Raw genomic sequence first — 15,185 nt, 5'->3', positions numbered from 1 at the left:
GGGTATACAGTGGTTTTATATTATTCTTTCAACTTTAACTTTCAAACTACAAATTTGAAATTGTTTCCAAAAAGCTAAAAACTTACTCCATTTAAAAGTTTAAACAAACCAACGTTTACTACGACTATAACCCCAGCTAGTTTTTTGTCAACTTGATACAAACTACAGGAGTTCTCAGTTAAAAAAATACCTCTATGAGATTTGTCTAGAGACAAAACTAAGAGGCATTGTCTTGATTAATGGTTAATTTCAGAAGGGTCATTGCTAGAAATGCTACCCACCAGCTGATGGTCTCAGGTGCTCTAAGAATGCAGGGTAACAAGCCACAAAGTACACACCAGTAAGTAAGCAACACTCCTCTATGGCCTCTACTTCAGTTCCTAATGACTTCCCTAGATAATTGACTATACAAGGTAGAAGATGAAACAAACTCTCTTTCCTCCAAGCTGCTTCAGTCATGTTTAGAAGCCACAAGATATACCTCTTCCCTAAACTATTCTAACCTTGATTCCCTCTATTTTCATGCTGGTTTAGTCCAGCTTCTTAGCACCTGAAAAGTTATGCTTCCAAAGCCTTTCAGGAATTTTATCCATTACCCCTACTCTTCCAGGTATAGATATACATTCCCCACTCTTAGGAAAGTACTTGGACATTATATACAACCATGTGATGTACAGGTAAGTGTACCCTTGTCTAGTTTGGAAGAACAGTTCTGATATTTTATTTAGAGGGACAGTGTCTCACTAGGTAGAATAGTAGACCCTGACAGGCCTGGAACTTGCTATGCCTACCAGACTGGCCTCAGACTCAAAGAGATGTGGCTGCCTTTGCCTTCAGAGTGCCAGGATAAAAGCACGAGCCACCACACAGGAAAGAAAGAGCCTCTCTATACATAAATTGTTAGGTTTCCTTTCAATCATGAGAGAATATTCAGTTTCACCAAATTATGTTCCTCTTTTATCAACTCCCCACTTCCCTCTGTGAATAGGGTAAAATAATCCATTTTTCAATGTTAAACTACCCTTTTTATTCAAGGACAATCATTCCTAAATTTTTCTAAATTATGTATTATTGGACTCAGTTTATTAAGATTTTGTTTAGGCAGGCAGTGGTGGCGCATGCCTTTAATCCCAGCGCTTGGGAAGCAGAGGCAGGCAGATTTCTGAGTTCCAGGCTAGCCCGATCTACAGAGTTTGTTCCAGGACAACCAGGGCTACACAGAGAAATCCTGTCTCAAAAAACAAACAAAACCAAAAACAAACAGAAAAAGACTTTGTTTAGAATTTTCTTCCTCTCTTTCCCCAAGTAGAACTGGATGACAAGCATTTGATGCTCTGCTGATATTTTTCTTGTTTCATAAGGAACTGGAAGTACATCTTCTTTTCTTACATCTGAAATCATTTAACAAATTTGGAATTACCTGCTTCTTTGAATGCCTGCTGGTACTCACCTATAATACTACTTTTGTCTTACCAAAAAACAAAACAAAACATGAAAGAAATTACAGTAGTTTTTAGCTACTGGTTAATCTGGTTGTAGAACTCAGAAGGGGTAATCCACACCTACACTGCCCATCTCACTGAATGTGGGTGGGTGGGTGGTTAAACCCGACAAGGTCTCCCTCCCGGATCCACACTTGCAGTTGTACAGTCTGTGATGAGCAGAGGTAGACCTGTGCAACTCCCTTGGCAGAGGTACATTTGACTAGAGAGCTTGAAAGTACTTAGATGGGGGAGACTGTCCTCTCCTGGTGCTCTTTCTGAAATTAACATGTAAACACTGAACAACAGAGGACTAGGCTATGTGGAGAACAAGCAAGGTCTCAGCTAACATCCAGACACCTGTAACTCCAGATATAGTGAACCCTTTCATAAACAACCACTCTCAGGTCAGACAATGAATAAAATGACTACTGTTTTGAAGTATTCAGTTTCACTTTATATCCTCATTTTCTTAAGTCTGTGCTATATTTAAACTAATAGAATTTAGAATTAGAGAATTAAAATTTTAGAATTCCTAATATGTTAATTCAACTTACCATAACTATTTAAAATATAGCACCAACAACAACATTCTATAAGTTCTCATTGACATGAGATCTTGTTGATGCTCTAATTATTTAGGAGTTTTAAAAACTTTCACAATTATCAAGCTTTACTTTCTTATTCACTGTTTTTTTTTTCTGTGTTTTTGTTGTTGATGATGTTTTTCAGACAGTCTCACTATGTAACCCTAGCTGGCCTAGAATTCACTGAGTAGAACAGACTAGGCTTAAATTTGTAGGGATCTTCCTGCTCCGTAAAAGTAGGATTTATTGGAATATATTGTCAAATCTAGCTTATTCATTAACTGCTAAGTTAATTGGGTTGACATTAAAGAAAATGGCCTTACATAACACTCAAATTAATTCTGTAGGCTTCTCTCTGTACACCCAACTCCCCCAGCCCTGAACAAGCATCTCTGCAAGGAATCTTGTAATCCTTTCATGGCATCAGTAGCCAAGAGGTAGTAACTGGACACTCCAGAGGCTGAAGCAGTCAGATCTCTAAATTCTAGGATGCCCAGGGATATATATACAGAGACTGTCTCAAAACAGGGGAGGCGAGGGGAGGCAAGGGGAAGGGAGGAGAGGAAAGGAGGGGAAGGGGGGGAGGAGGGAGAGGGGAGAAAGGGAGGAGGAAGGAGGGGAAGAGGGGAGGGGCGAGGGGAGGGGAAGGAAAGGGAAGAGAAAGATAGGGAAAAGAGAAGGGGAAAAGAGAAGGGGGAAAGAAAGGAATCAGCATCTAAAAATAATAATATAAAATTTTTACAAAATCAGAATACAACACGGGAAGAGAGATTTCTTTTGTATTAGGAAAATTCTCTGCATGATTTTGTTGAGTTATATAATGCCTCAGATTTCCTGGATGTATTTAGATTTAACATTTTCTTCAACTGAAGTATCTAGTTCTTCTATCTTCAAAGCCTGAGATCCTCTCTTCCATTTCTTATACTCTGTTGGCGGGACTTACTGCTGAGGTTTTTTTGTTAGACTTCCTAAACTTTATTTATGGTTTCTCTTTCTTTTCTTTTCTTCTTTCTTTTCTTCTTTGTTTGTTTGTTTGTTTCTTTCTTTCTTTCTTATTTATTTATTTGTTTGTTTATTTATTTATTTATTTATTTGAGTACACTGTGGCTGTCTTTAGACACACCAGAAGAGGGTATCAGATATCATTACAGATGGTCGTGAGCCACCATGTGATTGCTGGGAATTGAACTCAGGACCTCTGGAAGAGCAATCTGTGCTCTTAACCACTGAGCCATCTCTCCAGCCCATGGTTTCTATTTCTACTTGCATATTATCATTAATTTATTCTACTTTTTGTATTTTCAGACTTCACTGAAGAATTTACTAATATTATACCTTTAAAGTCCTTGAACACGTCTTTAAATGCTATTCTGAAGACCTTGTTTTGTGCTTCAGTTATGATTGCAATTCTTGGGGCCTACTATAAGAGAGTTACTAGGTTCTGATGGAGGCATATTGTCTTGACTATTAATGTTTGAGTTTCTGCACTGGTGTCTAGGCATCTGAGTTCTGGATGCTTGTGATTCTAGGTATTTATCTGGTCTTATCTTTATTGGGTGGGTATCCCATTACTAGTTCTCTCTCTAGATCTCAGGATCATGTGGTGGCTATGGGTTGTCTGGTAAGGAATATTGAAGTCATCGGGGTCCTGAGTAGAATGTGCTGTCAGGTATCAGCGGTTGAAGTGAAGAAATGAGGATGGGACAGAAGGGAGAAAGGTAGAAAGGGCCCACAGGAGGAAGAAAGAAAGAAAGACCCCCAGGTGTGGAGTCAGAAAGATAACTAGCCCTTGAAGTCCATCTACTACCGGGCTGGGTAGTAGATGAGACTGAAAGGTTTTCAATGGAGGATAGGAAGGAGACTGAAAATCACCTGATTGATCTTCAGATGAGCACAGTAGAGAGTGCCTCCACTCTTGGTGGCTGACACAGGGGATGGGTGAGGCAGGAAGGTTTGAGTTTGTTGCTAAGTTCTACAGACTCCCCAAGGGATAGAGGCAGAGGAGAAGTACAGGACTCTATAAGTGGTCTGCTAAAGGACTAGGGATGAGACTGGGGAGTTGGAAAGGGAGGATAGGAGGAAGAATAAAGACTGCCTAGAGCCGGGCGGTCATGGAGCACGCCTGTAATCCCAGCACTTGGGAGGCAGAGGCAGGCGGATTTCTGAGTTCGAGGCCAGCCTGGTCTACAGTGTGAGTTCCAGGACAGCCAGGGCTATACAGAGAAACCCTGTCTCGAAAAAACCAAATCAAAAAAACAAAAAAAACCCCAAAAGACTGCCTACCTGATTCCTAGGCCAGTATGGTCACCTGAATCTCAGATAGAGAATGGTTCTGGTATTGGGGATTGACACAAGGGATGGGGTAAGGAAGGGCTGGGTATGAATATATGAGTACCACCCAGGGAATGGAAGCAGAAAGCTTAGTTCAACATTTTTGAGTCTTTGTTGATCAAGGGTATTAACCTGGAGTTTTCTTTTCTTGTTATGCCTGGTTTGGGTATTAGAGTGATACTGGCTTGTGAGGAGTTTAGGAGTTTCTATTTCTGTTTCTGTCTTAGTGAAGAGTTTTACTGCTGTGAACAGACACCATGACCAAGGCAATTCTTATGAGGTCAACATTTAATTGGGGCTGGCTTACACGTTCAGAGGTTCAGTCCATTATCATCAAGGCTGGAACATGGTGGCATCCAGGCAGGCATGGTGTACAGGAGGAGCTGAGAGTTCTAAATCTTCATCTGAAGACTGCTAGCAGAATACTAGCTCCCAGGAGTAAGTATGAGGGTCTTAAAGGCCACATGCACAGTGGCACCCCTACTCCAACAAGGCCACACCTAATAGCACCACTTCCTGAGCCAAACATATTCAAATCATCATAGTTTCTTTCTTTTGAATAGTTTATGGATTGGCTAGAGACTTTTTCCAAGTGTGGTAAAATTCTACTGTGACTCCATTTGGCCCTGGACTGTTTGGTTTTGTTGTCTTTTATTTTTTTAAAACTGGAAAGCTTTTATTATTATTTCAATCTCATTAGTTATGGGTCTGTTTAGGCTGCTAACTCTTGATGCTGAATCGAGAGATTTAATCATGTCTTTTAGGTTTTCCAGCTTAATGAAATACAGGCTTGTAAAGTATTCCCCCATAATATATTCTCTCTCTCTCTCTCTCTCTCTCTCTCTCTCTCTCTCTCTCTCTCTCTCGGTGTCTGTTATATTGTTTCCTTGTTCCTTTCTCATTCTGTTAATATGTGATCCTCTATTACCTTTGGTTAATTAAGACAAGGGTCTGTTGATCTTGCTATCTTTTCAAAGAATCAGCTCTTTAGATTTGTTGATTCTTTTTGTTTTGTTTGTTTCTAGTACGTGTATTAATTTCTGCTCTGAATTTTAGAATGGTTTAGATTTGGTTTGCTCTTGACTTTATAGAACTGCTTTCAATGTGTCCAATACTTATCATGCGTTTATATTCTCATTTAGTTCCAAGAAATTCTTATTTCTTTTCTCATTACTTCTTTGACCCATTCATTATTCAATAATAAGTTGTTTAATCTCCATAAGTTTGTGTATTTACTTCAATTTTTATCTCACTGTGGTAAGGTAGAATGAAGGAAGCAATCTTTTTGAATTTAAAAACAAAACAAAACAAAACAAAACAAAAAAGCCTGTTTCATGTTCCAGTCAGTAGTTTATTCTAGAAAACTAGAGGACCACATCGAGAGAGGGGAAGGGGAAGAGGGAAGGGAAGACCCCAGGAGGGCAAGAGAGAAGCTAAGAGAGTGAGACAAGAGGAAAGAGAAAGAAAAGGACCAAGTAGCTCTTTTTATATTGGGCCAGACCATATAATTGTGGAGAGACATACCTGGCTGTTGTCAGGTAACTGTGGGGTGGAGCTTAGACAGAATCCTAACAGTACCTGTCTGATAACAATGAAGTATTGGCTACTATTTACTATGTACTCTAAGTTTCTACACTGAGCAAAGCAATTCCTTGGGTATTTTATTTATTTTTTTGGTTTTGGTTTTTATTTTAATTTTTATTTTTTTGCCAAGACTATGTTAGCTATCCTAGAGTACATTTTATAATAAGCTTTTCTATGCCTATAAAAATTCCTGCTAAGATTTAATAGATAACATATTAAACCAATAGATCAATACCTTTACTATATTGGGATTACCCGTGTATGAATACAGTATATTTGTTTATATAACTCTTCCTTCTATTCAGCATTTCATAGCTTATAGTATATAGATCTTATAATATTATTATGTATTTATGTGTATATGTGTCAATACATGTGTGGAGTTCAGAGGAAAGTTCAGAGGAGTTGGTTCTTTCCACCTTGTGCATCCTGGAAAAAAAAAAAAAATCAAACCCGGGTCATCAGGCTTGCCAATGAAAGCCTTACCCACTAAGCCATCTTGCTATCTTCTACATTTTAAGTATCTTCTTTTCTTTAGAGTAACTACAAATGGTATTGTTTTTAATTGTGCTCTTGTATATTATTAATATGCTATGACTTTTATTTTTATGAACTGAACTTAATGCTTATAAAATTCATTTATATTCTAAATGTCTAGATCTTTTATTTATTTTTATTTATTTTTTTTAAATAGGATGTCATATATTCCAGGGCTGGCCCTTAAACCCGCTGTATAACTAAGGATGGCTTTGAATTCCTGATCCTCCTGTCTACAAGTGCTAGGATTACTGGTTTATGTGGTGCTGGGACAGAAGACAGGATTTCTTCGTGTATGTTAGCAAGCATTCTACCTACCAACTGATCTACATTCTCAGTCCTAAATGCTTTAAAATGAATATTTTTAAGATTCTTCCATACAGACAATTTTGTCATAAACAAAGCCATGTTTTCCTTCCTATTCTTCTAGCACTGCCTATAACTTCCAACAATATAATTAACAACAGTGAGGATGAATCCTCCTGACTTGCCACCAAATCTTAGGGAAAGCTTTCAGTCTTTCACCATTAAATACAAAGTGTGTGGTTGTTCTTCACCAAAATGTGGTAATGCCTTATTCCTAATGTGCTCAGTATTTAATCAGGAATGAGCACTAGACTTTTGTAAAATGCTTTGCCCCAACTAAATGATATAATCTTGTGATTTTTCTTACATACCTAACAAGGAGAAAGCTCAGGGAAAGGCTGTAATGGTGGTTTGAATAAGAATGCCCTCTATAGGCTCATAAATTTGAACACTTAGGGGCAACTGTTTGAAAGGATTAGGAGGTAAGGCCTTGGAGGAAGGGTGTCAGGAGGTAAGGCCCACTGGTTCTCTCTTCTTTTTGCTGCCTCCAGATCGGATGTAGAACTTTTAACTTCTCCAGCAACATGTCTGCCTATATATGTATGCTTCCAGACCCATGCTTCCCACCATGATGATAATGGACTGAACCTGAAAGCCGGCCCCAAGGAAATGCTTTCCTTTGTAAGAGTTGTCATGGTCATGGTGTCTGTTCACAAAATAGAACACTGACTGAAACAGTTGTTTTATTCTGTTTGGAAGGTTTTTTTGAGACAGGTGTTCCACAAACTCAGGCTAGCCTTGAACTTATGGCAATTCTGTCTCAACCTTCTAAGTACTGGGATCACAGGTTTGCGCTATCATACTCAGTTCAACCTGTAATAGTTTGTGTAGAGAGTATGTGTGCATGGGGTTAGTGCGCAGGTCAAAGGTCAAGCTGAAGGAGTTAGTTTTCTCCTTATGAAAATCAAACTCAGGTTGTCAAACTCTGTGGCAAGTGCCCTTACTTGCTGAGGTACCTCACTGCCCCAAAACATGGAATATTTCTTAAAAGAAATATTTTAAGAAGTCAAAAAACTAACTGAAATACTGAATCTGATCAGCCAAATGAGGCATGTTACTAAAAGTAAGACTTTAACTTTTCTCAGCCTACCTGACCAATCAACCACTACTGACAGATTTTAAGTTCAATATAATATGTCAAAGTGGAGATTACTTATCACCAGTAAGAAGTTTTAAGCTGATTCTCATAAACTATTATTCACTCAACATTTATATCCATACATATTACAGCATAATGGTTAATAGCTTTGTCATTTTTCAGTTAGTGACTTTAGATGATCCTGATCTCAATCTTCCTGCCTCTCCCTCCCAAAAGGGAGGTCACAGGAATTGGGTGCCCCAACCCCAGCCAGAAGAGTCTTTTAATTAGTTTTTTTAATGCAAATAAATAAATAAAAACAAATAAAAACAAGCTGGGTGGTGGTGGCACACGCCTTTGATCCCAGCACTTGGGAGGCAGAAGCAGGCGGATTTCTGGGTTTGAGGCCAGCCTGGTCTACAGAGTGAGTTCCAGGACAGCCAGGGCTACACAGAGAAACCCTGTCTCAAAAAAACCCAAAAAGAAACAAACAAACAAAACAACAACAACAACAAAAATGCATAGTCCCCTTACCTTCCGGAGTTCAACTGTCACTTCATTTCTGTGTCTTCGCATTGTCTACAAAAAAAAAATAAGATACTTTAGTACCAAAATTTTAATACTGCTAATATGTAAATTGGTCTCTTCCTTTTGGAAACAAAATAATCTTTTTTGAACAATTTTTGAGGTTTTTTTTATTTTATATGTTATGTTTGCTTGCAAGCACACACCACTGCATCTACCTGACCCATTCCTTTTTAAACAATAAACAGTGATTACCTAAAAAGCTGACAGTGTTTTATCAAATGTCTATTGGTTGATACATGTAAACTGTGATGTAGCTTGGTTACTAGTAATCCATTCTTCTATCCAAATTGCACCCAGGTTTTTGTTTTTGTTCTGATGGTGGTGGGTATGTGTCTGTGTAGTTACATCCTCTCTTTAGTTATTGTATGTAGGAAATCTAAATTGCCTCTGTATCTTGTTTCCTGGCAAATACCATCCAAAGCAGAACAATCACCTGTAATAACCTCAAGACCTAAGCAACAAGGTAAAGAAAGGTGCCATTCAATTCTCAAAGAATTTAGAGAATCAACAATGTCCACATCCTACCCATAAGCTACCTCATTCTTCCAGTAAATTATACTTTTGCTCAGTCAGATGAGGCTTATAACCAATGAATTCTATCTCTTTACTCATATTTTAAAGTAATATGCAATTTGCTTTCTGATTACATCCTGGTCATGCACAAGCAGCTGCCTCATGTTTCTGCTATCATGCCTTCCCTACCATGACGGATTCAATCCCCTCAGTCTGTGAATCAAAATAAATTCTGCTTACTTAGGCTACTTCTTTGTGATCAGTTACTCTAACAACCCATGTGATGTAGACAGAATGTTGGAACTGGTCTGCAGGAGGAATTTAACAGAATTTAGAAATAGGTGCTACAGCACTCAGCTATTCTGTTAGGAGCCTAGGAAATGAGAAATTAGATTGCCAGCAGAAATATCGACAACAAACACTGTGTTCATAAAGTACCCAAAGATTCTATAGGAACTAGGCCAAATGGCTATTCATGTTACATTCTGGTGCAAGAAAAAAAGACTGCATTCTGCCTATGTTCTAGAAACTTTAGAGATAAACTGAAATAAAAAGTAAAGAACTAATTTGTTTGGAGAAGGAAATTTCAAGACACCTTAACTTCAAGACTATTGCATTAATGGTGTTCATTGCCTTTAACCTGGCTTACAGCAAGAATTCTGAGCAGATATAATGGGAGAAGTGTGTAATTTGGTAAGGAAAGAAATGTTAAACTTAAAAGTGACAGACAGATATGACAAAGATGCTATAAATGTTAAGGAGATTAGGGCAATAAAGAAGAAACTGCATATTGTACTGAAACAGTAAAAATTGTTTTTGTGGGGCTTAAGAGTTGGCTCATGTAAGAGTTTGGTTCCTAGCACACATACTGGACAGCTCACAACTATCTGTAACTCTATCTCCAAGAAATACATCATTCTCTTCTGGTTTTTGACGATACCTTCACACCCATGGTGCCTTAATGGCAAGATCCCATTCACCAAAGGCTCCATGTGGTAAAACTGAAAATCTGTTTGAAGTCTTTCATTTGAAAGCAGAGCGCCTAAACAAGAATGCCTCTGTTACAAGTTCTCTATTCAAAACTGGCTGCCTAAAGAAATTACACTGCCTGAGCTAAGCCATGAGGACATGTGTCCACTACAGTCTTGGTCTAAGGGGGCCTTGGCTATTCCTCAGACAAGCAGTACTTGGTGGCAAAATCCATATGGTTCCAATTTTGCAGGCATGTAAAATACAAGGTCATGCAGACTTATGCTAGCATTTCAGAAGAGGTCAGGCAACATGCAGCAGAGTAAGATTCACTGCAAGAAGAATATGTGAGGCCACTATATTAAGCTAAGGTAAACCCTACATTGCAAGGAGGACTCCTGCATGCTGGGAATGTCAGGGATACAGGATGTCTACTAAAGGAAGCTGTAAGGCCTGGAGAGAGGCCATGTGTGCTACAGGAGCAAAGCTGGAGAAAGGGGCCACCAAAAGCCCAGGGAGGCCCACATAAAGTCTCAAGCGCCAGACATGGAGCTGAAGGGAGTGGGATTCACCCTTGGGATTCAGTCTTTTGGTCTTTCCATGCTGTTTCCATTCTTCCCTTTTTGAGTAAGAATATTTATTCTGTGTCACTGTAGATTGAAAGTTAATTTCTTTTTAATTTTACAGGGACTCACAGTTAAGAGACTACCTTGACTTTCAGAAAATTCATTCAACTGGACTTCTTTCTGAACAAAGCTGGAACTCCAAGACTATAGATGGAGGTTTCCAAAATGGGGTAAATGCATCTGACCATGTATGTATCTGTGAGGAGCCAAGCAGCAGGATGCTATCTATGATTTGAGTATGAAATGTCCCCTATGATCTCATATAACTACTAAATTCAGCTTGCCACTATTTACTTTCTGCACAAGTCAGAAACTGGAAGGACGAACTTTAAAGATGATTCAGTTTTATACTACTAAGGACCCCCTTCGGATTTAAAGACAAAGATAAGTGTTAAATACTTGATTTTTTTTTTTTTTTAAACTAGAGCTGTTGGACTCTAGCAGGGAAGGGGGAAGTAAAACCAGAAGGAAGTAACAAAGAAGAGAAACTGTTACGGGCAGGAGAAATGGCCCAGTTATTAAAAGCACTTGCTGCTCTTACAAAAGACTCAAGATGTTATTCCCAGCATCCATACTGGGGATCAAAACTGTCTGTAACTCCAGTCCCAAGGATCCAATGCCCTTTTCTAGCATCTGCTGGTGCTGTATGCCACAGACAGAAATACAGACAAAACATTCATACATAAAATAAAAACCAATTTCAGAAAAAAAGAAAATAAAAACTGATAAAACTGAAAAAAAAAAAAGCAGAACAATGAAACAAAGCTCTCTTTCTGAAAGCAAAATCAGCAAAACTGACAAAACACTGAAAGAAAAAGAACTAAACACCGAAAGTACAGGCAAAAGAGGATATAAACTACTTATACTGCAAATCAAAAGACAGAGAGACTACTGTCTATAACACACATACATTTGTTAATTTAGACAAACTGGGTTAACTTCTAAAAAACAAACTATATCTTACCCAACAGAGAAAGTAAAATTAAAATTGTAATTTAAATTTGTTTCCTGTCAAAGTTCAGAAGATTTAAATGGAGAAGTTTTCTAAAGTTGGGGGCAAGGGGTGGCAGAACTATAACATCAGTTATGCATATCTTTCTAAAAAATAAGACAAGAGTATTATTGCAAGCCAATATCCTCTGTGCATATAGATGTGAAAACTCTTAGCAAAAAAATTACCAAATAATATCTAATATATAGTAGCTCTTCCATACCAGGAGTTTTCCTTCCCAGTCTTTAGTTACCTACTGTCAACTAAAGTCTAAAATATTAAATGGGGGGAGGGTGCTAGGGTTATGGATCAGCAGGTAAGAGTGTTAGTTGCAGAAGTATGAGAACTTAAAATTAAAACCCCAGATCTTTCTGCACACACACACACACAAACAGATATTAAAATTTAATAAGTTAGAAGGAATACCAATTAGGAGTTCAGTATAATTACACATGCCTATGATCCGGGCACTCTGGTGGCTGCATTAGGAGGATCCTAATTTCAAGTGTAATATGTGCTTTATACTGAGATTCTGTGGAAAGGAGGTGGGGAGGAAGGAAGAAAGGAGAAGGAAGAGAAGGAAGATGAGAAAGAATAAACAAAAAGAAGAGATGAGGGAAAAGGAGGGAGCAAAAGCTAGTAAATACAATACAAACAAAGGAAAAAAGGAAAAATCCCATCAGGTTTAAAAAATTACTTAATGTCCTGTTTACTCAAGATCCCAAGAGATAAAGGTGATGAGCAGAAGCAGGATTTAAAGAGACAACAGCTAAGAATTACCTACAACTGAAAGGAAAAAAGAAAGCCACATTTATGAAATCAACAGAGCCAGGTGTGATAATGGGGCCTATCTTTAAAGGAGGCAGAGGTAGGAGGCTCTCTGAGATGAAAGCCAGCCTGATCTACAAAGGGAGTTCTAGGACAGCCAAGGCTATGCAGAGAGAAACCCTGTATCAAGCAAAACAAACAAAAGAATGAGAGGAAAGATGTTGGTAGTCTAAGCTCCACCCCACACTTACCTGGCAATAGCCAGGCATGCCCCACCCCATAGACCTGGCCCACTATAAAAGGGGCTACTTGCCTCTCCCCTCCCCACTCATCCTACTCTCACCCCTCTGCCCCTTGGGCTCTCCTCCCCTCCCCCCTCTCTCCACGTGGTCATGGCCTGCCTCCACAACTCTCTACTCTTTCTCTGCCTAACTCCCAACCTCTACCCTGAATAAACTCTATTCTATACCATGCCTGTGTGCCTGTGGTCCCTCAGGAGGAAGAGGTGCTTGGACATGGGCCCGCCTGGGCACCCCTTCCCCCACACCGCCGCGCCACGCCCTTAACCCTCATTTTCTCTTTTTAAGCCTCCTTCATTGATGCATTGGCCTTTCAAAAGATGTCAACAAAACCCAAGTGTAAAGTCGAAAACAAGCACACATCAGAGATACAGTGCATGGGGGGGGGGGGGGGGGAAGGACCCTTGAAGGAGTTGGAGTGAAACAAACTATATCCAAAAGCTTTTTTTTTTTTTGCCTGTAAGTGAGCTTTATAAATTTTATTATATATTTATTGGTCTTGTTTACTAACAATTTTACTTTAATCCCAGCACTTGGGAGGCAGAGGCAGGCGGATTTCTGAGTTCAAGGCCAACCTGGTCTACAGAGTGAGTTCCAAGACAGCCAGGGCTACACAGAGAAACCCTGTCTCAGAAACAAACAAACAAACAAACAAAAAACAAAAAACACTGGTGAGGAAAAAAAGGAAAAAGATTCTGTAGAAAACATACTGTTAGCATAAACTCTCATGTGGTTCTGGTGAACCCAGCCTAAGAATCTACACTGAAATTAAATCAACCACTTCAGAAAAGTACTAGACTACACAGGAGTCACATACCTGTTTGCTAACTAAAAACCAAACTGATACTACAACCATAAGAGTATGGAATAAGGGCTGGAGAGATGCTCAGCGGTTAAGAGCACCGACTGTTCTTCCGAATATCCTGAGTTCAAACCCCAGCAACCACTTGGTGGCACACAACCATCTGTAACAAGATCTGACTCCCTCTTCTGGAGTGTCTTGAAGACAGCTACGGTGTACTTACATATAATAAATAAATCCTTTAAAAAAAAAAAAGAGTATGGAATAAAAGTTTTACCTCAATAAACAACATAAACAGTCACATTAAACTTGTTCCTTAATCTATCAACTGTTTCCCAAATGTTATAACTCGAGTGTTTAAATTTTACTTGAGGAAAGGAAAGTGAAAGACAAAATAATTTCCAGATTCAATTAGGCTTTGCGGACTGTATAGGACGTAAACTTGTCCTCTCCAGTAACTGCATGGTATTATTTGGTGCTAGTGCCCTTTAAGGACTGTCACCAAACAGGCATTCATGTTTCACTGTATTCATTACAAAGCTGCTGTTGCTGCTTTTCTTCTTCTTCTTCTTCTTCTTCTTCTTCTTCTTCTTCTTCTTCTTCTTCTTCTTCTTCTTCTTCTTCTTCTTCTTCTTCTTCTTCTTCTTCTTCTTCTTCTTCTTCTTCTTCTCCTTCTTCTCCTCCTCCTCCTCCTCCTCCTCCTCCTCCTCCTCCTCCACCTCTTTTTTTCTCCTCTTCCTGTTTTAAAGACTTATTTATTATTATATCTAAGTACACTGTGGCTGTCTACAGACGCACCAGAAGAGGACATCAGATCTCTTACCGATGGTTGTGGGACACCATGTGGTTGCTGGCATTTGAACTTAGGACCTTTGGAAGAGCAGTCAATGAGTGCTTACTGTTGAGCCACCTCTCCAGCCCCACAAAGCTACTTCCGAAACGTGATGAAAGCCATACACAGGGCAATGAGACATTAACCTCCTAAAGAACATTTGATCTTCACACTCAGAATTGTAAAACGACAGAATCCCAGGGTCATCACAACTAAGTAAACTGAAGGATCCAGACAATGATTATCACTGACTTCTAACACCACAGACAGAATCTGACATCATAAACCTCATAAAAGAATTATATTCCACACCCCTATATTGGGAGGTTTGCATATCATATAAACCTAACAAGGGACTTGTAACTAGAAGAGACAGTAGATCTTTACAGTTACCACTTAATAATAAAAAGACAAGCGGCGGCAGACAACATTAAAGCATGGCGGATATGCTAAACAGTCATTTCTCCAAAGAAGGGAGACAATGACCAGTATACATATCAGAGAAATGCACATTTACTTGCGACACACAGCGCACAGGATGGCTAAATTTTTAAAAGGAATTCTAGTGCTACAGCTCAGTGGGAGAGCACATGCAAAAAGGCAGGTGGTATTAGGAAAAAAAGCAGGTATGTATTTGAAGGACTTGGAGAAACTGAAACTCATCAAAACAACGTTCTTATTATATATTCATTAACTATGTAGCAACAAAAAGGAATAAAATACATACTAGTAACATCCAAGAACTTTAAGCCACATACCACACAATCCCATCTCTATAAATATCCAGAATTAGCAATCTATAGGCAGAAAGATTAATATTTCTTAGATATAGG

At 38.9% G+C, this 15,185-nt stretch overlaps 1 protein-coding gene across 3 annotated transcripts in view; it reads right to left on the bottom strand.

Annotated features, from left to right (window-relative positions):
• Positions 1–15,185, bottom strand: part of Kpna3 (karyopherin subunit alpha 3) — a 69,100-nt gene that overhangs the window by 25,312 nt on the left and 28,603 nt on the right. For all 3 annotated transcript variants that reach the window (XM_052191254.1, XM_052191257.1, XM_052191256.1), the window contains one exon: positions 8,499–8,543. In XM_052191254.1, coding sequence (XP_052047214.1) covers positions 8,499–8,543 — 45 coding nt within the window. The remainder of the gene's footprint in view (positions 1–8,498; positions 8,544–15,185) is intronic.

The sequence above is a fragment of the Apodemus sylvaticus genome, chromosome 8, assembly GCF_947179515.1.
Source record: "Apodemus sylvaticus chromosome 8, mApoSyl1.1, whole genome shotgun sequence".
NCBI classification, from domain to species: Eukaryota; Metazoa; Chordata; class Mammalia; order Rodentia; family Muridae; genus Apodemus; species Apodemus sylvaticus.
The sequence above is the reverse complement of the archived record's forward strand: the minus strand, read 5'-3'. Positions and strand labels throughout refer to the sequence as shown.